The sequence below is a fragment of the Camarhynchus parvulus genome, chromosome 3 (assembly GCF_901933205.1).
Source record: "Camarhynchus parvulus chromosome 3, STF_HiC, whole genome shotgun sequence".
In the NCBI taxonomy this organism is placed as follows: Eukaryota; Metazoa; Chordata; class Aves; order Passeriformes; family Thraupidae; genus Camarhynchus; species Camarhynchus parvulus.
In genome coordinates, this window is record NC_044573.1 from 14,425,239 (window position 1) to 14,453,212 (window position 27,974).

The 27,974-nt window shown below is 42.6% G+C and overlaps 1 protein-coding gene across 1 annotated transcript; it reads right to left on the reverse strand.

The window, feature by feature from the left end:
• Positions 1 to 3,512: 3,512 nt before the first annotated feature.
• Positions 3,513 to 26,318, reverse strand: TLR5 (toll like receptor 5). Its single transcript, XM_030946768.1, is given in 6 exon segments — positions 3,513 to 3,641; positions 3,643 to 3,873; positions 3,945 to 4,971; positions 24,773 to 25,012; positions 25,177 to 26,073; positions 26,134 to 26,318. Coding segments are annotated over 6 exon segments (2,709 nt in total).
• Positions 26,319 to 27,974: the final 1,656 nt, after the last annotated feature.

The following is a 27,974-nucleotide window of genomic DNA, read 5'->3' on the forward strand; positions in this document are numbered from 1 at the left end:
AACCAGTGCCACACATCACGTCCTATTCTGGACCCCCTCCAACAAGTTAATGTTTTTTTACTGAGGAAGGTGAGTAAAAATTATGAGAGTATTCTTAACTAAGGAACCATAAAAATCTGATAGAGCAGTAATGTTCCCAGTGAGCCTGAAGGAAATCCATCAATAGTTATGAGGCTGATGCTCGATTTATGGCCTGAATTCATCAAGCATGGTATTCTCCATTTTTGTACAGGATGCTTTTGTGGTTCCTGCTGAGCAGAGGAATATAAAGTCAGCACAAGCTCTTTCTCAACAATTGCCCAGGCTTTTTAATTTAAGATAGCTGACTCTACAGAGGTGGCGATCAGGGTCCTATGATCGATTCGAAGGCAATTTTTCATCATATAGGACAGGCTGTACCAACTGTAAGGGTTCTTAGAGTCTCAGGCTTAGAACTGTTTCACAAAGAGTAAAAAATATGGTTATTTTGGATCTCTTTAAAACTTGACCCTGAAGTTATTCATTTGCCTGCAAACCACTCCACTGTCAGGAATGGTTCAGTAGCATGTTCTCCAAAAATCCTTTCACTGCCTTTTGTAGACCCCTTGCAATAGAATTTTCTAGATAGAGGCTGGACTAATTCTACATTTCTAAGCTGCCTCTGTGGAAGAAGTTCTCCCATCTGCATCCAGCACAGATGTGATCTCTTTAAGTTTTGAAATTGGTTTTTAAGGAAAAAGGCAGACAATGAAATTTCATCCAAAGGTTTTATTAAAACCACCATGTAAATAGTCAGACCTTTCCAAACCCTGAAGTAAATGCAAACCTGATGTAGCCATCTCCCACCAGTGCTATAAGCATTGGGAGAAACAACTGCTTTGAAAATTTAAAAAAGTTTATTAAACCTTGACAAAAATACAACAAAAGGACTATATCAGGAAAAATTCACAGCGCCGGGAACTGCCCCTCACAGACACCACAGGGCCAGCTCATCTTCAGGCTGAACGCTCAGTCTTTTATAGCCGCTGGGGGGTTGCATCCGCCAACCCTGGCACCTCCCAAAGTCTGTCAGTCAGCTCTTCTTTGCCGTTTATTGGTGGAGACTGTTTTCTTGTAACTTGGTTGGAGGGTCAGGTGTTATCATGCCACGCCCCCTTAGCAAGAAGCTTTTCCATTCCCAACTGCCCCAGGTAAGGGACACATATGTACGCCTTCTTTTACCTGTCCTAGACAACCCCGGCTGTCTGATGGTAACAATACGGGGGGGAAGGGAACTATGGGGAGAACAGAGGCCATCTAAACTACAATAACATAACTATACATCACTAAAGCTTTTCTTAATATTCACACAGTAGTTATCCCTTAATTGCGAGAGCCAATCATCTCATTATCCATCTATAACAGCATGAAATAGACAGAAGCTTTTCAGATTAAATGGAAAAGCCTAGGTTTAAGCCATCTCCTGTATCTACTTGTCATTCCTGCATACACAGATTAGTAGGAGAAAGTTTTAAGTCTCTGAAGTGACAGGAGTATTTTGTAAATATACAGTAAGGTCCTAAGTGAAGAGCGCTCTAAATTAACATTTGACCAAAAATATTTTGTGATACTCATTCAAATATAACTTCTTAAGGGTGCTTTTAAATCCCCACACCGTGCACATAGACTAAGCACCTGGACCTGCAGATGATCTTCATTGTACAGATTCATTCCTGCTTTGGCTATCTGCCAGTGGGTTTTATGTGAAATACTCCCTGGTATAGCCTCTGCATTTAAAGGATGCCGATAAATATCTGCACTGGTTGACGGGACAAAAAGAGAAAGAGACATTCTTAGAGAAATGTAAGATGTGCAGAGAGCTGAAATGCCCATGGTGGCTTTTCTGATGGTTCAGGACGGGCTCTGGGAAGCCAGGGCTGCTGGTGCTTTCCCAGCCCTCTCCTTGCAGCAAGATTTTCCTCTCCTGCCAGCAGCTGCAGGGGCAGAAGACAGGAGGCGCTCAGGAAAGCTGGGCTGTTACCTGAGCCAACAGCGACACCCAGAGCTCCAGCAGCACAATCAACCCCTTCTTACATCTGCAGCCCCGTGTCCATGCCGCCTGGAAAATATCCCAAGGATTAGCCCTTTTTGCCTTCCTGAATGACTACGTTTATTGAGAAGGAAGACATATTTTGCTGTAGTAATTTTATCAATAGCAATCGTGTGTACTGTGCTGACAGTAAATTAGATCAGCCACAGGCACATCTATATTCCAACGCTTGCCTTCACACAAAGTGGATTACACTCTTTCATCTCTATCAAAACAGTTAAGATGATGTTATTTTTTGCAGCTAAGGTCGAGGCAGAAAACTTATAAAACCTCCCATTCCTGCTTCCTCACTACTGCAAGAAGTCTCACTGAGACCACACTGAAATTATTTTGGTAAGCTTTTGTTGAATAAATGCACAAACAGAGGCAAACAGTACATGCAAGGAGCATGTCAAGATCAAAATAATAGGTACAAGTTTTGTGACAGTGAACACTGAGTCAGATTTTTATTAAAATGACCCTAAACAACCTCTTGAAGACACATATCTGAGCAGACAGTGGTAAAATAATTAGAGAAGTAAGAGAGAGCCAGGCATTAATGTCTCTAGAAAAACATTTCAATAGAAGCAAGAAAACTCGTTAGAATTGATCAGTATACAGAGTGTGCTGAGGACAACCCAAATTACACAGGACAATTACAAAGTACAGGTGTATTTTGCACTACCAGAATGCAAAAGCCCTGTCACCAGGGTACAGCCTGCACAGCTGCTGAGGTAGCTTCTTGTTTCCTTTCCAAGCTCAGGCTTGCCTCAGATCCAAAGGGAATACCAGTTCCTCTCTGCAGGGCAGGAGGCAGGTCAAGTGAAAAAGCACCAATGCTGAGCAAGTAGCAAATGTTATAGGCCAATGACTGTTGTTTGACCACCAAGCAGAGAAGTTGGTGGAGGGGAAGGGCATGAATGGAGTCCAAAGCTTTTATGTTCCAGCTGAGCTGAGGTTAATTGAGAAGAAAATAAATTAAATCCGTGTTATATCAATATAAAGCATAAAGGTGCAAGCCAATGTGAAACAGAGCAAGAAAAGTTACCAGTGCAGCAAGCATAGAATTAAGTGGTCCAGGAACCACAATCATCAGGGTTGGCAGTGCCTGAGAGCACTTTTGGTCACTCCTGGACAGTATCATGGACTCTCTTTGAGAAAACAACCACAAGCATCCTTCTCTAGCTGAAACAGACCATTAAGCAGTACTCCAAAAATCAGGGCCAAAGTGCCTGAAGATGCATCCAAAATGTGAAACATCTGTGGTTCATTCAGTTCTTCTGAAAATGCATGAGTCCATTTGCACTTTCATAAATCTGCCGGTTGCTTTGTCTCTGTGTTCTGAAAGATTTATATTGAAACAGTTACCATTCTGCATGTCTTTTCAAGGAAAGATGAAGCCAACTTCTGTTTATTCCTGCCATGGCACAGTTAGAAATGGGATATTTGCTAGGAACTCACACAGTCAATGTGAGACAGTTGCTACAGGCTGCAGCTCTATACCACCAGTTTTCCTTCGCATTTTTATTTCTTTCAGAATTTGTCAAGAAAGGTTATCTAAAAAACAGTCCACATCTTGATAATCTTGATAATCACCGCAAATACTGATTCCTTTGTAGGAAGTTTCAGATTGGTTTGTGTTTCTTCAGTTGATACTGAGAAAGTGACCCAACCACTACCATAATGAGGACATCCTTCAGATCACAGAAGTACCTGCTGTGGGCCAAATTAAAGGCTTCCACACACCACTCATCTTTGAGAAACTGCTTGGTCACAATGCAAATTGTTTTCCTGCTGTTCCAAATGGCGTCATTAATATTTTTGATATGTTCTTTGAGTATGTTCTTTGAGATTTCATGCCTCTTTACTCAAGAAGAACATATCTTTGATATGTTCTTCTTGAGTAAAGAGGCATGAAATCTCTTTACTCAAAACACAAGGTAAATCTGTTGTTATCAAAATACCGTGAGTCCAGGTGCTTTAGGAAAGAATTCTGGACCCATTCAAAGTCGTTTTTGCTGTAGCACAGATATGAATCATATTTGTATTCATTTTTATCTACTGCTCATGGTTGGTTGTCTATTAGTCTTTTTGTGGTGGTTTTATACCGGATGAAACAAATCCCCCAGACGCAAGTAAAAATTATGACTGCCACCAGAAACATGAGAAGAATGACCAAGAAGAAGATGAAGAGTGAGAATCTGAGTGTCTGCTGGAGTTCATCTTCATCACAGTCATCGTACTTCATATATGACAGGGGTACCCCTTCAAAGGCAGGGGGGTACACACCATACCTGTCAAACTGGGAGCCAGCCAGGGTTACATTTGTTTCATTCAGCCACACTAGCAGGCTCTTTAAAGCACAGTCACAGACATAATTATTATGTGTTATATCCAGAATACTCAAAGTCATAAAGACTTCAGGCTCAGGGGAAAACAGCTGGTTTCTGAATAAGTTTAGGTTTGTTAGGCTTTGTGGGAAAATCCCAGGAGAAAGATGAGACAACAGGTTGGAAGCCAGGTAAAGTCTTTTAAGAGATGGTAGACTTCTAAAAATCTCCTGTGGAAGAGCACTGAGGTAGTTGTTATTCAGATATAGAACTTGAAGTTTGGGCAATGCCCCAAACACATCCAAACATAAATCTCTCTCCCACACCAGCTGTAACATATTTTCACCAAGATCCATATATACTAACTGATTGCTTTCTATAACATTATCACTCTTCACACAGTAAGAGAATTAGTTCTGTTTTAAGAAGATATACTGCAGATCTGGAATTTGGAAAAGAACATACAGGTCACCTAGTTTTGCCAACCAATTTCTTTCTAATTCGAGGTGTGTTGCAGTTATTTCTCTGTTACCTACAGATATTAGCTTATTGTCACCTAAAAAGGCAGAGGTCAGATGTGGAAAGGAAGGGAGTCTTTTAATGGCATTGTCTCAGAGATAAATTATTTTCAGGTTTACTAAATGCCTGAAGGATTTTTCACCAATCATCCCAATATGATTTTGCTGTAAATCAATATACGTTACACTACATAGACCTGCAAAAGTATAATTGTACAACTCACCCCAAAGGTTACTTGAGAGATTGAGAACTTTTAGGTTGCCCAAGCCAAAAAATGCTTACCTTTGGATTTGATTTATCTTGTTTTTGAAAAGGTTCAGTGATTCCAGATTTGCCAAGACTTTGAAAGACTAAAGAATTGAGAGAGAAAATGCAACCCTGTGAAATATCAAAGAACCTTAGTTTACTTCTTCCTAGTCCTGCAAAAGTAGAATCATCTGGATTTTTTAAATTATCAAAGGCAAATCCTGAACCAATTATAGGACTGCTAAATATTAAAGAACTTATTTGAGTCCCTTCAATGGTTGTACAGAGATACTGGACTCTCTCTGTGCTCCAGCCATTGTCAGTAAGGTCTAGGGAGCTAAATGTGGTGTTTTTGAAAGGACTGGGGCACTTGGCCCAGGCCACATCTGCTGTCTTGTACAAATGATTAAAACTGAGGTTAAAAAAAAAAGTGTTTTCCTTGGAAGCTGGTAAGATTGGTTTGACAAAAGTTGGATATCTTGTTGAATTTCAGGTTCACGCTTTTCAAGGCCGTTAGATTATAAAATAAGGGGTGGGGATGAAGTTTTGTGATTTCATTCGTTGAAAGATCCAATTCTTCCAATGATCTCAAATCTTGAAAGTAACATTCTTTCAGGATGGAATCGCCAAGGGAATTGTGAAACAGATGGAGAACAGTCAGGCTTGGTAAGCCCATAAAAGCATCAAGATGCAGTTGAAGAATCTTATTGTCTCCCAAGTCTAAGATACAAAGGTTTAGCAGGTTCCTGAATGCTCTTTTTCCTATGGTAACAGGATGGACTAACTGGGTTCCGATTTCCAACAGCCACAAATGCTCTAGCAGTGAGAACGAAATCACTTTTCTGATATAGTTGTAAGTCAGGAAAAACTTCACTGTATCCTTTGGCACAGGTGGAACATCTGTGGCGCTGCAGAAAAAGCATATGGAGACTTGGGCTTCTGAGTAGCACCTTCTAGATGAACACACACCATTAGCTAGTGACAGACCAAAGAAGAGGAGGAGCTGATGGCACAACATCATGAACCTACGTGAAAAAAGTGACAACAGCAAGAATTAGTTCAGCAGTTGGCTGTCTTTGCAGTGAGTTTCAGAGCACATTTTTAACAGCTGTAGAATAGAGGACTAATGTCACCCTAAAAAGGACTTGTGATTTGGGATTTATCCTTTCTCTGAAATCTAACAAGCATCACCTGATAGTCTGTTTGGTCAGAACATGCATCCCAAAAAAATGTGAGGACCTCCTAAAACCTAAAAAGTAACTCTCCTTTATGTTCCTGTCCTAGGGTGACATTATGATGCTTATATCCCCAGTCAGGTGTTCTGTTTATGCTGGATGTTATATTCTGTGCCTTCAAGACTGGCTCTGACAGTGAAGGCAGGAAGAAGAAGAAGGAGCACAGAGTTTCATTATCGCTGCGCTCTCCCCCAGTCTGCTGGAACACAGAACTCCACTGTTGTTGTCTGGGCATGGACAGGGCAGAACACCACGCTCCTTTTGCTTTTTAGTTAGTCCAGCTAGCTGAGGCAGTCTGAGTTTTCCCTGGACTGTTTTTCTTTTCTTTTTTCTTGGAACCACTTGAGCCTGCTCCAGACTGGGAGCTGGGGAGCACCGAGAGCTTGCACTTTGTGACCTACGGGGGCCTACTCTGGGCAGCAGCCTTTGCCGGTGCCGGAGGGATTGATAACAGAGCGAGCACCCACAGGAGAGACTCTGAATTTGTCGTCTCTTCAGAGCGGCGAATGAGTTTTGTCATCTGGTATTGTTCATTTCTTGTGCTGATGAGTGCCTTGCCTGTTAAATAAACAGGTGCTTTCACGTCTCTCAGAGGAAATTCTTCCCGAACCAGTTGGGGGGGGGAGGGGCCATGTGGGTTGGCTTTCTGGGAGCCCCTTTTGGAGGTTTTCTCCCAAATTTGCCCTAAACCAGGACAGTTCTTTAAAACCTCACCAGGTAAGAGTAAAAATCTTGGCCTAGCTATTTAATCGGCACCATGGAACTCGTAATGCTGGTGTATTAGCTTAACTCCTTAAATAGTTTTTCCAAAAAGGCTAGAACAGTTTGGATTGTCCAAGTAAAAGTGCAGCCACCCAGTCATCTCAACAGAGCGGGAAATGCTGCTCTTTCCCTGAGTGCTCTCCTTGTCACCTGTCTGGAATTCAGATTGTTATCACACAGAGGTACTTAAAAGCCATGAGTTCTTAAGAAGGGGAACCTCTTTTGGGGCTCCTCGAGCCTCAGATTAACCTGACAATGTGAAGTTGTTCTGGAAAACAGCGGCTGTAAAATAGTTTAAAAAGTATAGGCAGGAACAAGACTAACAGTGATGGAACAAAACAAAACAAAAGCAGTAGCCTGAAACTGTGCTGCAAGATTTCATGTTTTATGAAAAACTACATTTCCCAAACTGTAAATTCCTAAATTATACGAAAAGGTGCATAGCACAATTTATGCAGCTTAATGATCAATCCATTTATTCCCACTGTCTATTTTTCTTGCATTATGCGCTCTGTCTGCCTGTTGCCCTTTTTATCTGAGACAAAAACCTCTTCAGAGCAAGGAAGGTCTTTTTTATTGAGCATGGTAAAGAACAGAGCAAATTATTAGCCCTAAAGTGGTTGTTTGTGTAGTGTAGTTTCAAAAAAACTCCTAACCTTCTAAGATCACAATCATCTGCTTCTGCTTTTAGCCAAGCATTTAATGAAATGACGACTTAATGGGTGATTTTTTGTGTCCTCCAGCACAATTTGCTCAAAGATTGGTAAGTGTGAATTCTTGTAGAACCGAACCCTCATCTAATGTCTGCAAAGTAGATCTACTTCAGAGAGAAAAACAGTGGGACATTGAGCGATTACTGTTCTGATTTGAGCACGCCTCCCTCTTTAAAGGACAAGAACAAAACTCCATCCAGAACACTGCACTATTAAATTAAATTAAAATTATGCTTATTGCTGCCATACAGTGGGATTCCTGGGGAATCAGAAAGTATGTCAGTAGAAGCCACTACGACATTTCCACTGCAAAAATGAAAGGAAAGATCCAGCCAATTTTTAGAGACTATCTGCTCCATAGAAAGTACAAGGATACTACAACACAATCCAGTCCTATAACTGACATGACCCCACTGTATCAAACATTTTTGGTGATGTTCTCCAAGTGACCTGATTATATTAAAACCTTCACTTGTAGCAGCTTTGACTGCTGGAATGTGGCTATGAATTTTCACCCTAGAGGCTCAAACCCTAAGTGGGAAACCCACATAACTCACAACTTAAAATAGTGATCTTGTAATTTTTAAGACAATCTCATGTGCTTGAGACAAGCTGTGATCCTTGAAAGTGAAAGAGATTAGGGATGTACAATAAGAGTTGATGTCTGAAGTCCTGGCATTCAAACTTCACTCATGTTTTGCCTTCCTAAGGAACTTAGGATGTGCTGCTACGGAAATCAAATTGCAGGCAGTGAGCATGAAAATTCTTTTTCATTGAGCATAGTAAAGAACAGAGCAATTTATTAGCCCTAAAGAGGTTGTCTGTGTACTGCACTTTAAAGTAATCATGAAGAAATTTTAACTTCTTCTTTGGGGAATAATTCCAAGCATTGAAAAAATAGTTGTACCTACTAACCTCTTTTTTGAACTAGCATGCACTTTTTAAGGGGACTTCATAAGCAGTAAACTATATAATGTTTCTTGTGACTACAAAATATTGTAGGTTATTAAAAAGGCACAGCTAAACATACAGCAGGTCATTCAAGATCTTATTTACTTTTTTACTTTTCTCTTTGCTTGAACTATGAAACCAAAACACCAAGTTGCCTTTTTAGTATTTGATAACTATTACATTGATTCTTGACACCTTGCTATCAGGTGTTTAGCACAAATAGTTTTAAATTACATTTATCTTCAGACATTTACATTTTCATCCCAGATTAGATGGATGCTTTTAAAGTTTAGGCAAAATCACAGCACCATCAAAAGGAGTGACAAAGAGAAAATATTGACTTTAAAAGTAAATATTTAATGGATATGTGTACATTAGACAGCTAGAAAAAGCTCAGAATGTTTAGAGTGCAAGAATTAGAAAATTTTGGTTTTAAATTTAAAAATGTAGTTTTATTTTTATTATGAGAGTACAAGAAAATGGGGAAATATTTTTAGAGATCTTTTCTTTTATGTTGACCTGCTTTTCCACATTTTTGTGAGCTAAAAAACCATCTAACAATCTTTCAGCAGTTGTTACACTCCAACTTTGCTCTGGTTTAGTGTCAAGCAAGATTTCACTTGTAAACTCTTTGCTCCCTTTCTGCCTAAGTTATTACCTTTTTCCCTGAATCCATGAGCAGCAGAGGGGCACTGGCACTAAGAAATGCCTTTTACTGCTCTCATAAAGACAGCAAATATTTGTAATTTATCAGATTCCCATCATGTAGCAGTTTATGCAACCCTTCACCACTGTACATTAGCATGTAAAACCTTTTGGGAAGAATATTCTTCCCACAAAATGAGGATCACCCCATTCAATTTCCTGTCTGTGCAGGGACATGGAAATGAAGGGATGTATAAATGCTCAATTCACAGAATCATAGAGTCATAGAATCTTTGAGGTTGGAAAAGACCACCAAGAACACTGAGTCCAACCTTTGGCCAAACACTACCATGTCAACTAAACCATAGCAATAATTGCCAGGTCCAGTTGTTTCTTGAACACTTCCAGGGATGGTGACTCCACCACCTTTCTGGGCTGCCTCTTCCAATGTTTAAACACCCTTTCAGTGAAAAAATTCTTCCTGAATGTCCAACATGTACCTCCTTGGTGGAGCTTGAGTCTATGTCCTCTTGTCCTGACAATTATTGAAAATTTTCATTATTGAAAACTGGAGCACTGAAGTTCAGAAACCAGAGCATGTGAAATTTTGTTTCCTTCTACTGCACTGATGTTGGAAAGGGTAAGTAGTAAAGGGAAGGGGAAAAGTGGGAAGGCTTTGCATCATCTGGAACTGATCTTCCCTATTGTACTTACTGTTTTAAAACCTGATTTTGCTAACCTGGTTTCAAAGCATAGCAAAGGAGGATGGGAACTGGCAGTACCTGAGAGTGGATACTGTAGCAGAGCCTGTCTATCTCAGCATCCCTGTGTTGGCCTGAGGACACCCAGAGGGACTGTCAGTAAGCAGGGCCTGGAGTAAATCTGAAAAGGAGGGCTCAGACTGTATCTTTTTTGTTATTCATGGCAGAGCAGCAACTCTCTTATGGAAATTTAGAAAGCACTGTTTCTCCTCTTTCCACACCCCCAACAAAAATGTGCTGGAGAAGTTGCTGTGCAATTGCTGTCTAAACTCATGAAAATTCACCTGAATCGACAAAGATGTCTCAATCTCCTTCTTTAGATTTTGGGGACCTTCCAGCCACCCAAAGGAGTCTTCCTTGTGCAGCCTTCTCTTTATATTCCCAGGTCACAGTTCTGTAGGGAAATCAAAATCATTCTTACTTCTTGGAGAAAGTGCAGAACAAAATATCATTGTCTGATGCCCTAGTATCTTTCATATTTTCCTCACTTGTGGCAAAAATTATAATTATCTTTCCCAGAGGCTGGTGATATTCACTGACTGCGAAGGACTATTTGTATTTGGTGCTTGGTAGAATTTCTCAGAAAAAACCCCACAAAGACCTTCAAAGAGCATCCTTTTTCTTTTAATCTAATAGAAAGCCTTCTGACAAGGAGTTTGTAATATTTCTTTACGTCATAAAAAATATCTTGAAAGATATATTGCAAAACAGGAAGCCTTTGTTCTTCGACTGGTCAGATAAAGGCTGACTGCTATTGGGAAAATTTGTATTGCTGATGTTATCTGATTAGATAAAATCTACTAACTGAAACAAAAATAAAGCTCCAAGCTTTTGACTGAGCTTTAGGCCATCACAATATATGCTTTGGTGCTCATAAAAAGTTGTGCAGTGTAAACACACTTTTTGTCATGGTCCCCCTCTAACAAATTAAGATCTAAAATAGAAACTATTTCAACTATTTCATTCATCAGATGATTGATTGATTGATGAATGTGCCCCATCCCATCACCTCAATTTCTCCCTTAAGTTGCCAGGATGCTTAAATCAAATATAGCAGATTTCCTCTTAAAATCAGGAAGCATCTTACAAGGTAATTGTGCACTGTGACAGTTCCTATCATCGATGGAGAAAAGCATAAGGCAGTAAGGCATTTAATGACCTGACAGAGCAGAAGGACCATAAAAGCCAGTACTGGTTTGGGTGTAATGATCTACTTTCTGTTTGTATTTATTTGTTTGTTTTGATATCCCATCAGATTATATGATGAGATACAAACACACTAAGACAGATGTGATTTCACCAATTATAGTGTAACAGCTCTTTACAGGAGAGCAGTCCCCAAAAGGACAGGAAAATGAACTTGAAAACAGAGACTAAAACATGCTGGGGCTACTCTGTGGAGGACGAGAGTAAATTGAATATGCTGAGAGAGATTCCTAGCCACAGACCTCAGCTTTTGGCCCTAGCTCAGCTGTTTTTAGCCTCTAGCACAGTTTTGAGTGTGTCCCTGGTGAGCTGGGTCAGCCTGCTCATGTCCCTGCCCAGCAGCCAGCTGGGTTGTTTGTCTCAGTATGGCCCAAGCACTGAGCACTGGTCCATGAGCCAACCCAGAGCCCAGCTCTGCCCTGTGTGTCACAGGACAGCATGAAGGCAGAAAGAGCCTCAGCTGGGCCTCAGAGAAGACCAACAGCCAGTCTTCCAGCTCCTAAGGAAATACAGCTTTAGTGAGGACAATAAAGATTCATTTGAAGGTTTGGGGGCTTTTTGTTTGGTGGACTTTTTTTTGTTTTTCCAAATTTTTTGCTACTGTTGTTTGCCGGCAGTGACACTCATTCTAGGCTGCACAAACCACCTGTGGGCAGTCACAGTCACCACTGAGGGATTCTTACCTCACATCTTGAGCCCATGTTTTCCTTATTCTTTGAAACCTGTCATGTGAGAACTGCCTGGTCTACACCAGAAGCCACCCTGGGGGAAAAAAGTCTCCTTCCTGTTAGTTTCCCCTCACTCTTTGCTGTAACTTTGGACTGTGTTTTTCAGAAACTGGATTTAGCCCAGAGACACAATGTTCTTTTTTTGTGCTTGCAGGATAATTAGAAGCAGCCAGAATTTAAGCTCTCACCTGGAAAAGATCAAAGTGATAATAGGAAAGGAGTCTTAGGAACAACAGTCAAAGACAAACAGAGCTCTGTACAGTCCTTTTTAAAGGTCTCACCTTTTTATAAATCTCATCAGTGCTGTCATGCCTGTGAAACAGTTGTCAGGTATAAATCAGTAGTAATGGTTTGGTAGCCTGAAGTCAGCAAAGATGAGTAATGGTGATCAGCCACAGGGGGAATGGCATGGTTACCACTCCTGCACTTCTGGGACCAAATCTGGGCACATTATTTATTAGAGAATTATTGAAAAAATATGGAAAAGGATTCCTGAATATGTGGAGCCAAATGGAACAAATTATAAAAGAGATGTTTGCTTTTTCAAGCTTTTTACTTTTTTTTTGTACATGCACTTTAAAAAAGCAATCAAAAGATAACAAGCTGCAAATGCCCAGTGACAAAAGGACCATAAATATAATACAAAGAGAGATAAAATCTACCCAGCTTTTAGGTGAAATTAGAAACTGCTCCAGACTTTCCTGGAATGGAGATGTTTGAATTTATTTGAAACAGGACTTAGATCTGAATGAATTTGAGTTTGCTCTTGGTGGTGGGGGAGAAAAATGTGAAAATTTCACTCACTAGTACGGCTGAAAAAACTCTGGACTGTCAAATCTGTGATGCAATGAAGACCTACCAAGTAAAGAAGGTAGAAAAGGAGCTGGTGGCCTTCCGGAAACCATTCTTCCAGGAGACTCTTGGTGAGGTACCTGTTCCATCAATTCCCAGCATGGCAGGAGCCATGGCAGGAGCATCCTAGGGCTCACCTGCATATACATCCTAGATCAATTGCTTATCCACTGATTATCCTTACACTAGATAGTCCCAACCCAACCAGGAAGAACAGCTGTCACACAGGCTGAGCTGATGAAAGATGTGTAGAGTGGAAGCTGGTGACTGAGTGACACACTCCATGCAGTGCATCTAGAAGAACATGCACCTGATTTCTGAATCCATAAAGACCTGCAGTCAGACACCAAGGGACTGCCACAACAGAAATCCCCATGCAGTTTGTATTTTAAATTGTCTTCCTACCCAGCTCTTTCCAGAGAGAAAGCCAGCTATGCCTTTATTTAGCACATTATTCTGTCAAGTAAAACAGCTACGGTCAGCTCTGTTTTCTTCACAATGCAACACCAAACCTTTTTCTTGCACTCATACCCACTAACTCTGGAAGCATTGGTTATTTTGGATAGGAGGCACTCTCCTCTTCCGTTATAGCTCTTTCAAGTGAGTGAATAATGTTCAAGATTCTCTAAATCATGTTTCAGCCTAATGAGGGGTTGGGGGATGCTTTGTATGGGGCCAAGGGAGGGAAGGGAGAAGATCTGTTCTGGGCTGCTTCTGTGTTCTCATTATGCAAATGTTCAACCCAGAAACCGTTCTTAGAGAACACTATGTAGGTCCTTCTAGCCCTGTCCTCTAGTTCCTGTCTTTCACCACCTTATTCAGCTTCCAAAAGTTCTTGCATAATGACACGGCTTCACAAGGAAGCTAGAGACGACCAAAATTAGCCTATTACCAGTTAAGAGGAAGACACATCTCATTCACCCTTGGGCAGAGGTTTGATGGACTGAACTCTCCCATGACCCGTGTGAATGCTCCCAGTCATGGAATTAAAGAAATACAGCAGCAGTTCACTGCTCCATTTTACAATGCTGTTGTGCTTTATGCTAGGTCAGAGCTAGAAGCCTGCCTACCTGACAACACCTATGCCATGCGTTAGCCAGGTTAGATGATGGCCAGTTAGCCCTGCCAGACTGGGGCACTGCTAGGTGTCTGCAAAAGCAAAACACTTTGTGCTCAAGTTCTCAAGTACTAAGTCCAGGGTGGAACTGCTGAAATCCCACAAGCTGGACTCTTCAAAGGCCAGGTGCAGATGCAGTCTTGTCCTATCAAGTCCCACCTCCAACACCTTTGTGCTTCTTAGGGACTTTGCACCCCGCAGATCTATTTTTTCCCCCATAAAAAAAAAATAAAAGAGTATAGTAATCCTTGTCCACCTCGGGCCAAGAAAATGAATGAGTGCTAAGTTACATAGTGCTCTGAAAAATTCGAAGTGAAACCGGGCTGCCAAAACATTCTCCTAGGGCTGGAAAACCTTATTTCTTGGCGGCTTAAAGGGATATTGGAAAGAGGGGCGGTCGAAGGTGGGAAGAGAGGGTGAAGACTGACCCTTGGAGTGCTGTGGGCTGTGACGGACCCATGTAGGGCTGTCACTCTCTCCCGCAGCCCGATCCCGTGTCCCAACGCCACCACCAGCGCTCCAGGGCAGAACAGCCTCGCACGGAAATTCGGCTGGGAAGAGCCTCCCTGTTCCCCACATTGTTCCCCATTCCCCGCGTTATTCCCACACACACATTGGGTGGCTGGAGCAGGAGAGCATCCTCCACCTGCCGGGAATGGCTGCGGCACAGGTCCAGCAGGAGAAGCACCACCCCAGGGGGAGCAGGAAGAAGCAATGTGGGGGGGGGCGCAGGGATTAGGACTAGAGGGAAGTGGTGAATGATGATTATGTGGATATGGAACAAAAAAAAAAAAAAAAAAAAAAAGTAGAATCATCAGGGAAGAAGCACTGGAAGGTAAATTCCCCAGCAGAATGGAAACCCTCCCTGGCTTTCCAAGATCGGCTGCTGGATACAGAACTCCAGGGCCCCAATAAAAGAAGGAAGGTGTTATGAGTAGAAAAGTTGCCAATTTTTTTAAAAGGTTGCAGAGTTCACAGGTTGGGCTACTTGCTGCCAGGGTGGAGGTCTAACTGTTTGTTGTTGAAATCACCTGTCATTTTCATTAACTACCTGTTGCTGATGGTTGGGGAATCCCCCTTTTGTCAGTGGCACCCTACTGCTTCCCGGAGGATGGCACCCGGATGGTGAGGAGGAGGGGAGGGGACATCGGGGTTGGCATGTAAATGCATCGGGGCGGGCATGCAGATGAAGAAACCCCTCACCAAACCTAGCAAAAACCCCAAAAACAATGAGCCAACATGGAATTGACGGATTGAAGTGATGTCTAGATGTGAGGAACAGAATCCAGTGTCTGCTAATACCCTTTTTACCCCTCACTCTAACCTAAAGGATGTTGGCTCGACAGAGGACCTCGAATGTCAAACTGAGAAAGTGGGAATCCTCTGATGCTCTCTTGAAGACAGAAGCCCTAGCTCTGCCTGCAGACAAGTGGACAAAGCTGCGCTTTTTCTTCTCCTCCATGCCACTCCTGGAAATAGCGGCGGCATGAGTGCGAGCCATTGGTTCTTCCCACCCGAGCTGATTTTTTAATAAAAGCATTAAAAAGGAGAAAGATCTCCTGCCCTATGTATTTCAGAAAGGAAGTGTTGGAGCAGCTCCAGAGGAGGTTCACAAAGATTCTTAGACAGTCTGAGACAGGTGGAGTTGTTCAGTCTGGAGAAGAGAAGGCTCCAAGGAGACCTCAGAGCGCCTTCCAGTACTTAAAGGGTGCCCATAAGAGGGCAAGAGAAGGACTTTTTACAAAGGATGTAGTGATAGGACAAAGGTGAATGACTTTAAACTGACAGAATTTAGATTAGGTTTGGATTAGATGTTGGGAAGAAATTCTTCACTGTGAAGGTGGTGAGACATTGCAACAGGTTTCCCAGAGAAGTTGTGGATACCCCTTCAAGGCCAGGTTGGATGGGGCTTTGAGCATCTTGGTCTTGTGGAAGGTGTCCATGCCCATGACAGGGGTGTTGAAACAGGATGATCTTTATGGTCCCTTCCAACCCAAACTATTCCATGATTCCATGGGAGAGAGTCAGGCCTGGGAAAACCAGGCTGAGGGGTATAGCCAGAGCACAGGAAGCAGTTTTTATAGGCTTTGCTGCATTTTAATCTTTAGGAGATTATCAGACTGACTCATCTCAGTCTAAGAAACATGAACATTTGTGTTTGCTAGCTGCTTGGTGCTTGAGCTGTTTCTTCTGGTCTTTTTTCAGATAGAAAGAGCCAGCACATCTCTATCTCTTACCTCCAGTACAGCTGACTCTCTGATCTGCACTTAATCTGACCCCAGATAACTGTAAGCAGGTGATCCTCCACTCACATTATTATTCTATTTCTAATGACCATTACATTCCATTTCCTACGTTACCTTATACTAAGGGAAATACTAAAGAAGTTAGGATTGAATGATAGATCAGTAACTGAAGTGATTTATTTGCCAGTTACTGTAATTCTCAGAGAGCAATCCAGGAAGGAAAAGGGGAGGTAAAAGAGAGGACAGGATAACGTTTATTTTTTAGAAATCATAGTAATTTAGGTTTTCATGTTACATTTAGATAAAATTTCTGGAAATTGATGCTATTTGAAAAAGCAACCACCTCTGAGCTACCTCTTGAGCTCACTTTCGCATAGCCGTATCCACAGGAGAGAGTTGGGGATTCAGTAACACTGCATGGGAGAAATGGGAGCCTAAAGCACTGGATCTACAATACCCAAATATCTTGTTAACCAAAGCAATATCTTGTTAATAATCTTGTAAACCAAATAAATATCTTGTTAACAAAAGCATCACCTAATCTGGACAGCTGGAAATGCAGCACTGAGGGCCATGTTTTATTATTAAATAAAAGGAGTCTCGACTCTCTTGAGGTTGCCTAAGTCTCAGCCTGTTTTGGAATTAAGTGCCTAAGGCAGTTCTTGCTCACAAGTCACACCAAGTTGTAGACCCTTCTCCTATCCAGATCACTCCTTCTGGAGCCCTCCTCTTTGTGAACTCTGCTTCTGTCCCTGATGTCCCCTGGTCTCCCACCAGACAATGAGAATATCTTGACAGGAAATTCTTACTCTTTCCTGCTTAAGGTGTTCTGCTTTTTATGGAATCAACTGGGCCAGAGATGACACCAAAGTGCCTATTTTCATACTAATCTGTGTTACGTACCTTTAATTACTTATAACTATGTCACTCCTATATTAAGTACTTACTAGTGATTGCATAGCATAAAGCCTAGGCCTCCAGGGACATAACAGCTACAAAAGGCATGCAAAGGGGAGCACTTAATATAATCTCACTACATTGGATTACAATCACTTAATTCAGAATTTGCTTTTATTTCTTTAAACTGAATTTCACTTCATTATAAGTTCACCCCAGTCAGTTTGTTTCACTTTGTTCTCTGACTTGGAAATTTTATTTCCTTTCATATAAGGAAATTCTTTATTTCATGAAAGGAAATGAAATCTTGTGACTCCAATGAGGATCCATTCAGCAACATTTGGTCCATCTCCCTGCACTTGAAATCTTGAAATCAGAGAAGAAAATGGAACAAACACTCAGGAAAGGAGATAGGATGAAATAAAATGCAATAGAAAAAAAAATTCAGAAATGAAATTACTAAAACCAAATGGATTGCAGTGAAATGAGGTACAGTGAAAAGGACCAAAATTTGGCAGAATTATACTTACTGAAATCTTGAAATCGGGAAATGAAATCAAACAAAAAGACAAGAGAAGAAGTTAATGAAATAAAATGCTTAAAGAAAAGGAAAATTTTGCAGTGAAGTGAAAACCATAAAAGCCAATAGGATTATATGAGCAACAGACAGTGGCCACAAGTGTGCTCCTGCCTTCTAAACTAGTGAAAATGGTAGGTCTCCCGGACCAAAGCTGCCAATACCTAAATTTCTGGCTGCCACTGAAGCACCAAACGCCACCTCTGAGCTGACCCTGAGACACTGGGGGAATGGGGTTTTTTCTCCATGGAAAATGGCCATGGTTCACATCCAGTCACACTGATGGATAGTGGGGTGCTGCCTCCAAGATTCACGAATGACACAGTATCTCTCCCAGAACAAAGCTGCCACCAACTAGGACCCTGGCTGTCTTGGAGCCCCAAATGTCACCTCTGAGCTGACCCCAAGACACTGGGGGCTGAGTATTGTTTTCTTTTGAAAAGAGCTGGTTCTTGTCCAGGTATTGGAAATCCAGGGAGATGGACCAAACCTTGCCAAATTAATCCTCATTTAATACTCAAGTATTCATTTCCTCTCATTAAATGAAGAATTTCTTTCAATTAAATGTAATAAAATCTTGATTTCAGAAAAGAGAGTGTAACTCCGTTCAGAGAAGATATGGTATTACACGATGCAGTTGAAAGAAGGAAAAATAAAATTTGTAAATGGAATGACTACAACCTAATGTATTGGGATGAAATTACCTGTAGTGAAAATGACCAAAATGTTTCAAAATTATACTTCATGTAATCCCAAAATCACAGAATTAAGTCAAACAAAGAGACGGGAGAAAAAATTGATGAAATTAAATTCTTAAAAAAAAAAAAAAATTGTAAATCAAAGTGAAAACAATAAAATTGAATAGGATGACATCAAGTGGAGGTAAATGGACCAAACCTTGCCAAATTTATCCTGATTGAACTCAAAAGATTTTGTTTACTTTCATGAAATGAAATGTTTCCTTCCATGAAATTAAGAACTTCATTTCATGAATGGAAGTGAAATTTTGAAATCAGAGAAGAAAGTGTAACACTCTGGAACGACAATATGATAAAATAAAAAAATACGTATTTCAATATAATTTCAATTCAATTCAATATAATCAAAATAATCCATGATGGTGACTATGTTATGGCTTTCCTGCTGAACCATGGCTTCCAGCTCCTCCTGTTTGTTGCCCATGCTGTGTGCATTAGTGTACATACACTTCAAGTGGGCTGCTGATTTCACCCCTGAGTCTGGCTTACCCTACTGGGGCTTGTTTCTGGAGAGCTTGCATCCCCTTCCCCCTTCAAACCTGGTTTAAAGTCCTCTCAATCAGCCCCCACATGGGCTAGAATCTTTTTGCCCTTGTTAGTTAGATGGAGCCCAGCTAGCTACAGCAGGCCAGGTGTCATAAATGTTGCCCCATGATCAAAGAACCCAAAGTTTTGCCCATGGCACCAGCCTTTAAGTACTTGTTGGTAATGTGTTTCCTTCTGTTCCTTTTATCATTTGTCCCTACTACTGAAAAGACTGAGCAGAACCTGTACTCCTGCCCCATCGACCAATCAACCCAGAGCCTTGAAGACTATTTTAGTTGCCCTGGTACCCTTCTTTTCAATCTCATCACTGTCAGCCTGGAGTATCAGCAGTGGATGATAATCAGAGGGCTGAGTCAGCTTAGGGAGTCTCCTGATAGCCTACAGCCAGGCCCCAGGGAGGCAGCAGACTTATCTGTGGGATGGGTTTGGTCAACATACCTCTGTTCCCCTCAGAAGGGAGTCACCCACCATGACTGCCCTTTTCATTTTAATGCCAGAGGTGCTGATCCATCTGACAGACAAAGTGTAATTGGGAGGCTCTTTGGGCAGGTTATTTTCTTTGATGGCACCTGGCTGACCCTCTGGATCCAAGGCCTCATAACTACTCTGAAGTGGCGCCTGGGTAAGTGATGGGGGTCAGAGGAATTTTTATTAACTCCCCGAGTAGGGACTAATTTCCCCTCCCTTTTATCTACTAGGTCTCCTCCTTCTGCCTGGTGGTGAGAGACAGGGGAGTCCTCTGACTCCTGGGGGGCTTCTTTCAGGGATGGAAGGGTGAAACTCCACCAGTCTATTTCCCTTTAACTTTCCCTAATACTCCTAAGTTTTTCTAATTTCTCCTTAAGCTCAGCCACCAGACAGAGGTGATCATTCACCTGCTTGCACCACATGTGGGTGTCTTTTGCATTGTCCCCTGCTACTACTGACAACCTCAAATACTACTTACAGCTAGGAGTCTGGACAGACACATCCTTCTTGAGGCGTTCTGTTTGGGTTGGCATGCTTTTACTAGCCATAGGTTTTAATCATTTGGAGACCATTGCTGAAAAAACAAACAATCAAAAAACCAAAACAAAAACAAGCGAACAAAATCCCAACACAAAATAAAAACCCCACATCCAGGAGGATGACTGCAACCCAGCCTGCTTACCTTGCCCTGTGTATACCACTGTGCCATGCCCCTATTTGCCCACTCCTGGCTGCCACCCTCCCTAGAGCCTTCTTGAAAAGAGGAAGAGCCTTCTTGAAAAGAGGAAGCCCCTTCCTGAACCTGAGTGGCCAAGGAGAGAGAAAGGGGACCACCTTGCCCTTCACGGTCCCTTTTGAAAGCACTTCAGATGGCATGGATTGGGATGAAATGATGTGCACAGAAAAGGATAGAACCTTGCAATAATTGTACTAATTGAAATCTTGAAATCAGGGAATGAAGTGAATGAAGTGACAGGAGAAATTGATGAAATGAAATTGTGTTAATGCACCTCTCTGATTGCCTGGGATATATTATACTTACATTAAATCAGATGACAGATCTGGCCTAGGCCTAGAACTGAAACAGTCCTAGACCACAGAAAATGGGACCTCAAAGACAAGTAATTTTGCTAAATTTGGAATAGTGTGTTTAAACAAAACACAGGGAATTGAAGAAAGCCAAATATAGGGAAAGAACACATCTTTGAGGACACGTGGGATATTAGAGAAGTATCTGGAAGCAAATTGTTTTGTGCAAATTTACAGTGTGAGGAAACGGTTGTGATACTTATATCACCGAAGGGGTATCAGGGACAGCCACAGGTGATACAGAGATTCCATCATCAGAAGGCATGAAAATACACTTTATTATTAGAAATCTACAGTTCTTATAGAAACAATGGTGGACCTAAGACCTGATTGGCCTTTAGGAATCTTCTTTCACACTATTGGTGACCTGTGAATAGCACACCCTGGAGAACCACGTCTATAAACAATGGTTACAGAAAGAGAGACAATAATTGCTTGAATTCTTTTCCTCTAAGTTTCCCACAGCTTCTACACAGCTTCCCAGGATTTTCCTGGGAGAACCATGTCTCTCTCTGTTCAGAGGATATGTAATTACTACGTCTCACCCTGTATACTGTAAAAAAAAGAGAAAAATGAAGGGCTGTGTTTGCCAATCTTCTGCAGGGCTCTTTGCAGAAGGAAGAACAAACAGAGCTCAATAGGTTTATCAGTGATCAATCAAAACCTCATTCAGAAGCTGATTTAGAATGGCCAGACTTTCAACATATACTGTTGAATTCTCTGCAATCTCTCAGGCAAGAGGTAATTATTAATTCTAAGAAATCAGTTACTAATTCTAATATAGTAACAAACCATTGTCAGTCTGAAAAAGGACTGGCAGTCCAACTTGTCAAAACCCATTTCCATGTGTGAGTAGATGCCCACATGGCAGAAAAGAAGGTATTAATAAACACGTGCACGTATTCAAGTCAGCCAAATTTGGCAAGATGAGTAACATCTGTTTGCCACAGCTGCAAAGCCTTTAGGCCTCTGGTATTTTTCCCAGCCAGTAAGGTGCAGCAGTTCAAGCTTTGGTTGGTGCTATAAATGACCAATCAAAAGCCAAATTATGAAAAATGTGAAAAGATTTATTTATCTTTTTGCGCGACCGAAATAGGGTCCTCAAAACCACCACAGCCAAAGAGACAATGTCAAGCCAAGGATCAGCGCTGGGTGAACCTGGATCTGACCTCTATTGCATTGAATACCACCCCCCGTTCACGCAAGCCGCTTCTAGCAATGAGGTTTTATACAGTTTATTGTGCCCGAGGCAAAGGAGTCCCAATTTCTTTTGTAACTCTTCACATTCATGGCTGTTTCTTTCAGTGTGCAGAGCTGGACAAAGATCATCTCCAGGTGGATAGTCAGTGTTGGTTGACTTTGGGGAAGCCATGTATTCACATGTATAACTCTGGCGTCCCTGGCTATCTTGATTGATGTTTTCTGCAGGACAATGATCGCTCTTAGGCGGTTTCCAACGACTCGAGATACCGGTGATCATCGTGCTGGGAGCGTCCATTCTTACGCTAAAGTGTCAATCGTTATCTTAGCCATGTCCGGGAATCTTTAGAATCTGTATAGACATCTGCTCTCGGCCGTGTGTGGTCAGAGACACGTTCGGATTTCACAACCTTTATAAAATACATTCTTTAATAGCATGAATTATTTCTAACATATATTACAATCCCTCCTCTTTAATATCACCACATTAATTCATGCTCCCTCTACATCCCAAATTGCTAAAATCTATTTATTTTCTACTTCTACCCACCACCTTTAAGGGTCTCCTTCAAAGAGAAGAACTATTAGATTCTTCTTCCACGTTCTCCTTGTGGAATCCCCTGATAACCAGTATTGTTTACATTTGTTTTGACTCGTTGTTCAAATTTTGCCAATACTTCGGCAGCATTGCTTGCATACTTTCTCTCTCCCAAGCTCGTGATCTTGGATGTTTTGTTTCCGGAAGCCAACTCCGGGTCCACAGGTACTATTGCTATCTGCATCCCCTGTACCACGGAATGAATCAGTCTAATAAAACAAGGAATTAGACACGGAAGAAATAGGATTCCTGCTACTGAACACAGCACAAAGATTATTATTTTGTTCCACCAGGCCCCATTAAGTAATCTGTCCCACCAAGATGATTGCAAAATCAAATTCCATTTCTAAACTGGGACATGGGCCACCTTTTTAATTCCGGCTGCCAATCCTCTTATGGTTTCCCCATAACCATCAATTTCAATACAACATTTTGATTCGCTGAATTTTCCACACACTCCCCCTTCTTTGGCCAGCAAATAGTCTAAAGCTATTCGATTCTGGTACACAAATGCCTGTACCTGGGTGTGTTGCCAATTTAGTAAATCCAGGACTTCTGAAGTGTGATTTGATACAATTTCTACCACTGCCTGCAGCCTGACCAGCCAGTTCAGTAGGTAAATAGGAGTCCTATATCTGTAGCTTCCATCTTGAGCCCATGTGGCCAGTCCATAATAGTCAATTATTCTTGCGGCTGGCCGCTCTTCCTCCCACCAGGTTTGCCTACCACTTATGACAGGTATCATCTTTTTCAGACTTCTTTACTCCCTCCTCAGGGTCTCGTACAAAGGAGCCCCTAGCAAGTTACTTTTTGTTTGGGGGAGAATGAAGAAGACTGGCAGGATCATGCCCAAAGTGCATGATCCCTTCCATCTCGGGGGCAACTCACTGTATGCTTTCTTTCCGCAGATCCAATAGATTCCATCCGGGGCTTTCCATCTAATGTTCGTCTTCCCTGGGTCTCCCCAGTATTCTCTCAGGCCCTCCAAGGATTGGTAAGGGTTGGCTCCAGGACTTTTGACCCAGTAGAGTCCTATTTGTCTCTTCCATTCACAATTTGTTTTGTTTTTCTGGCTCCAGTACCTTGTAGGCCGGGTTCCTTGCCCTTATTGTTTGAATTTACTGTCGTGTTTGTTATACACAGAGTGTATCCCACCAATTTCGGTATATTCCTTTCCTGCCCGACTGATGCAGATTGTTCCAATCACCCTTTGATCCAACACCCATCCCTCAGGTCTCTGTGCCGATTTTGAGACCCTTGGGTTGTCCCATTTCAAAAGCTGTTCCGGAGCCAAACCTTCACCTCTGTAGGCCATTTTTCTGCCGCCTTAAGCCCCCCGCAAAATCCAGCAATTTGACAATTCCAATTTCGTTGCAATTTCTTGCATTAAATCAATAAATAAGTTCCAATCCGGGGAAGGTAGTTCCCCATCAGCGTATGTTTTTACAAGCAGCTCCTACTGCTCTCCCAGAGTTTTCAATCTTTCTTGCTCCACTTTTTGTCTTCCTCAGTTCTGACTCCCTCCTTTTCAATTCCTGAGTAACTTCCCTCATCTTTCCCTCAGGATCCGTTCTATCTTTTTTTTTCGCAAAACAGACAACCCTATCATCGTTTGCCTGTGCTAAATCCAATATGATCGGTTCCCTGCTTAGGTTGAATTTGTTGTCGAATTTCATATTTCTTCTCACCCAGTACATCTTTCCATTCATCACACGCATCCCCAGTTTCGAATTGTCGTAACACAATGGATTCACCTGGTGATAAGCTACAAAAATTGACTCTGTCTTTCCCCCAACCCACATTGTTCGATTACATTGATTGCAAACAGGCATTGATTGACATTATTTCCACATTCCTTTTCCATATCTGATGTCAGTGCTTGCCTGACTGTCCATTCCATGTCCCCGCCTCCGGATCTATACACAAGATCCCTTTGCCCAATTTACATCATTTGACCGTCGTGCCGTTTGCCAAACAGTACCTGCCAGGCTCCCTGATGCATTCCTCCGGGGCTTGGTATGCTGAGGTTCCCCCATCCCTCCATTCAATCAGGACCACCTGAGTGCACTTATTGCAATCTGCGGAGCTTTTGTTTCCACCACTCATCGGGACCTCCATGTGCAGACTCTGCGTCCTGCACCTGCCTAGGCTCAGGCCAATCAGGATTCCCACCAGGCGTACTCCTCTGCCTTTGCCTCCGCCCCCTGGGGGGCGGCAGGAGTATTCTTCAGGGAATACATTCTCTGACCTTGCCACATACCTCCTCTTAAAGGTGCCTCACCTTGAGACCTTGACAGCATGTGAGCTGCACGGTACTTTGATTGACTTCCGACACTCCACATCCAGAATCTCTGCCTTAGACCTGAGCTTTCCACGCACCCCGTTCTGAAAAATGTGAAACCACTCCTGCGAGTCCAATTCAATGATTCCTAAATTTGTGGCTAGGGTTAGAGTACGGTCAGTCAGTTCAAGCTCCTCTTCCAGACACTGAGTGCACAATCTCTTTGGCCTCTGTCCCCTTCTGCAATGTACAACAAAAGTTCCCTGACAATATTCACACTTAAAATGTACAAATGGATAGCATACACAGTTAGACAGTATACAACTTATCTGTTCACTGTCGGTCATTTACGAGGATGTTGGAGTTTGATTTTCAAGTCGCCTGGGGAAGAAGTGACCCTCCACTTGAGTGCTTCTTCCTGGTGTTCGATTTTCTTCACCCTAGACGCGTGTATCCAGCCTTTCTCCGCAGTCCCAATGGCCGTGTCTGTTGTCAGAAGTACAAGAAAGGGGCCTTCCCAGTGGGGGGAGAGGGGTACATCTTTCCAGACTTTCACAAGCACTCTGTCACCCAGTTGAATTTTGTGAATAGTGAATCCCAGAGGGGAGCTCTGAGATACTATCCCTTGTTTTCTCAGTTCCTGTAAATTCCTGTTTATCACTACCAAATATGGTTGAATCTGGCTGTCCTCAAGTCTGGGGTGTCCCACTGGCATCCCGTGCTTATATGGCATTCCATATAGCATCTCGAAGGGTGAGAGCCCCATCTCTGAATGGGGAATCATCCTGATATTAAGCAAGGCTAAAGGTAGGCATTTCAACCAGGACATCCGAATTTCTAAAATTAATTTAGACAACTGCACTTTCAAGGTCTGATTCATCCTTTCCACCTGTCCTGAGCTCTGGGGATGCCGCAGAGTGTGGTATTCCCACCGAATGCCTAGCGCCTCCGCCATCTGCTTAATAATTTTTGACGTAAAATGAGTTCCTTGATCCGAATCAATGTAATTCACCACCCCATATTGGGGCACAATTTCTTCCAGCAATTTCCTGGACACTGTCTGAGCCGTTGCCTTTGGACTGGGGAAAGCTTCCACCCAGTGGGTCAATTTGTCCACGATCACAAGCACAAATTTGAACCTCCCCACCTTGGGCAATTCAGTGAAATCAACTTGAATCCTTTCAAATGGTCGGTACGCGATGGGGCGACTCCCCAGGATTGCCTGTCTTGCCTTAGGCTTGTTAACTTTCTGGCAAATCAGGCATCCTTGTACCTCTTGTTTGGCCAATTTGTAAATTCCCCTGCACCCGAAAAATTTCAAAAATTGTTCCGCTAGGGCCTGTGCCCCCCAGTGTGTTCACTGGTGCAGCTTCCTCAAAATCCTCCTGGTAAAACCTTTAGAGACTAATTCTCTCCCATCTGGTAATTTCCACTCACCTTCCTCCAGTTTTCCCCCAATCTTCTCATAACTTTCAGTCTCCTTTTGGGAGGGTTGAGGAGGGTCATCTGGGACCTCGATCCCTTTGATCTCCGAGGTACTTACCATCATCAGTGCTGCGGGCTTGGCTTCCTGGTCTGCCAAATTGTTTCGCCTGGTTCAGAACTGCATCTCTGCCTAGTGTTCCTTCACATGGACAACTGAAATTTCCTCTGGTCCGCTTATTGCTTCCAAAATTTGCCGGATCAGTTCTCCGTGCATCAGTCCCTTTCCGCATGTGTTGATCAACCCCCTTTCTTCCTAGATCTTCCCAAAGGTGTGAGCCACCCCAAAGGCATACCTGGAGTCTGTAAAAATCGTTCCCTTCTTTCCCTTCCGTCCTTTAAAGGCTCTTAGAACTGTGTACAGTTCGCAAGCCTGTGACGACCAACCCGTGTTCAGGTGGCCTGCTTTCTTTTCCTGTTTCGCCCGTCCACGACTGCATATCCTGATTTTCTTTTCCCGTCAATCACCCTGCTTGATCCATCTACAAACCATTTCCCCCACTCGTCTAATTCCTCTTCCTCCAAATCCTCCCTGATCTTTGTCTGCAACTCAACCACTTCCACACAATCGTGAACAAGTTCCTCCGAAGCTTCCCCAAACAAGAACTGTGCAGGGTTTTGCAACGTTGTTGTCCGCAATTCCAAATCCTGTGAGTGAATCAAAATGGCTTCATACTTCAGCAATCTAGCATCCACGAGCCACTTATCTGCCCTGCACATTGCGTAGTGCAACTACTACCAAAGGTGCTCCAAAGGTTACTTTCTTAGCTTCCTCCACCAACAATGCTACAATGACAATCGCTTGCAAGCACGTGGGCCAGCCCCTGCTGACCGGTCCAAAAGTCTAGACAAGTAACCCACTGGTTTCCTGATCCCTGCCCAGTCCTGTGTCAGCACACCATGTGCCGTGTGATTGCTCACATCCACGAACAACTGGAATGGCTCTTTCACATCAGGGAGGCTCAGCGCTGGTGCTGCTATGAGTGCTTCGTTGACTCCACTGAATTCATCCTCGTCTTTTTCTGCCCATTTGATCCTGTCCGTGGTGAGTTTCTCACACACAAATTTCACCTTCTCACTGTATCCTTTAATCCACTGCCGGCAATATCCCAACAGCCCCAAAAGTTGCCTAACTTCTCTTTTTGTTCGTGGGGTGGTAAGGCAATAATCCCTGCCACCGTTTCCGGATCCAACTTCTTTTTCCCTCTGGTTAACCAATGTCCCAAGTACCTGACCTCGGCCTCTGTGAATTGCAACTTTGACTTCGACACCTTCAACCCCTTTTCCTCTAGAAAGTTCAAAAGTTCAATGGTACTTGTCCTCACAACCTCCTCCCTTGGACCTGCAACCAACAAATCATCTATATATTGCAGCAATTTTGTTCCCTCGGTTGGTACAAAATGACTCAGCACCTGTTTGAGTGCTTGCCTGAAAAGGTTTGGGGAATCAACGAAGCCCTGAGGCAGCGATGTCCACCTGAGCTACTGCTTTCTCTTAATTTCTGGGTCTTCCCACTGAAACGCAAAGTAATCTCTGCTGTCCTCTGATAAAGGACAGGTCCAGAAAGCATCCTTCAAATCAATCATGCTGTACCACGTGTCCTTCGGAAGAGATGTTATTCAGCAGGGTGTAAGGATTCGAGACCGTGGGGAACAGTGTCTTAGTCCTTTGATTCACAGCCCTTAAATCTTGCACTAGCCTGTAGCTACCGTCCGTCTTT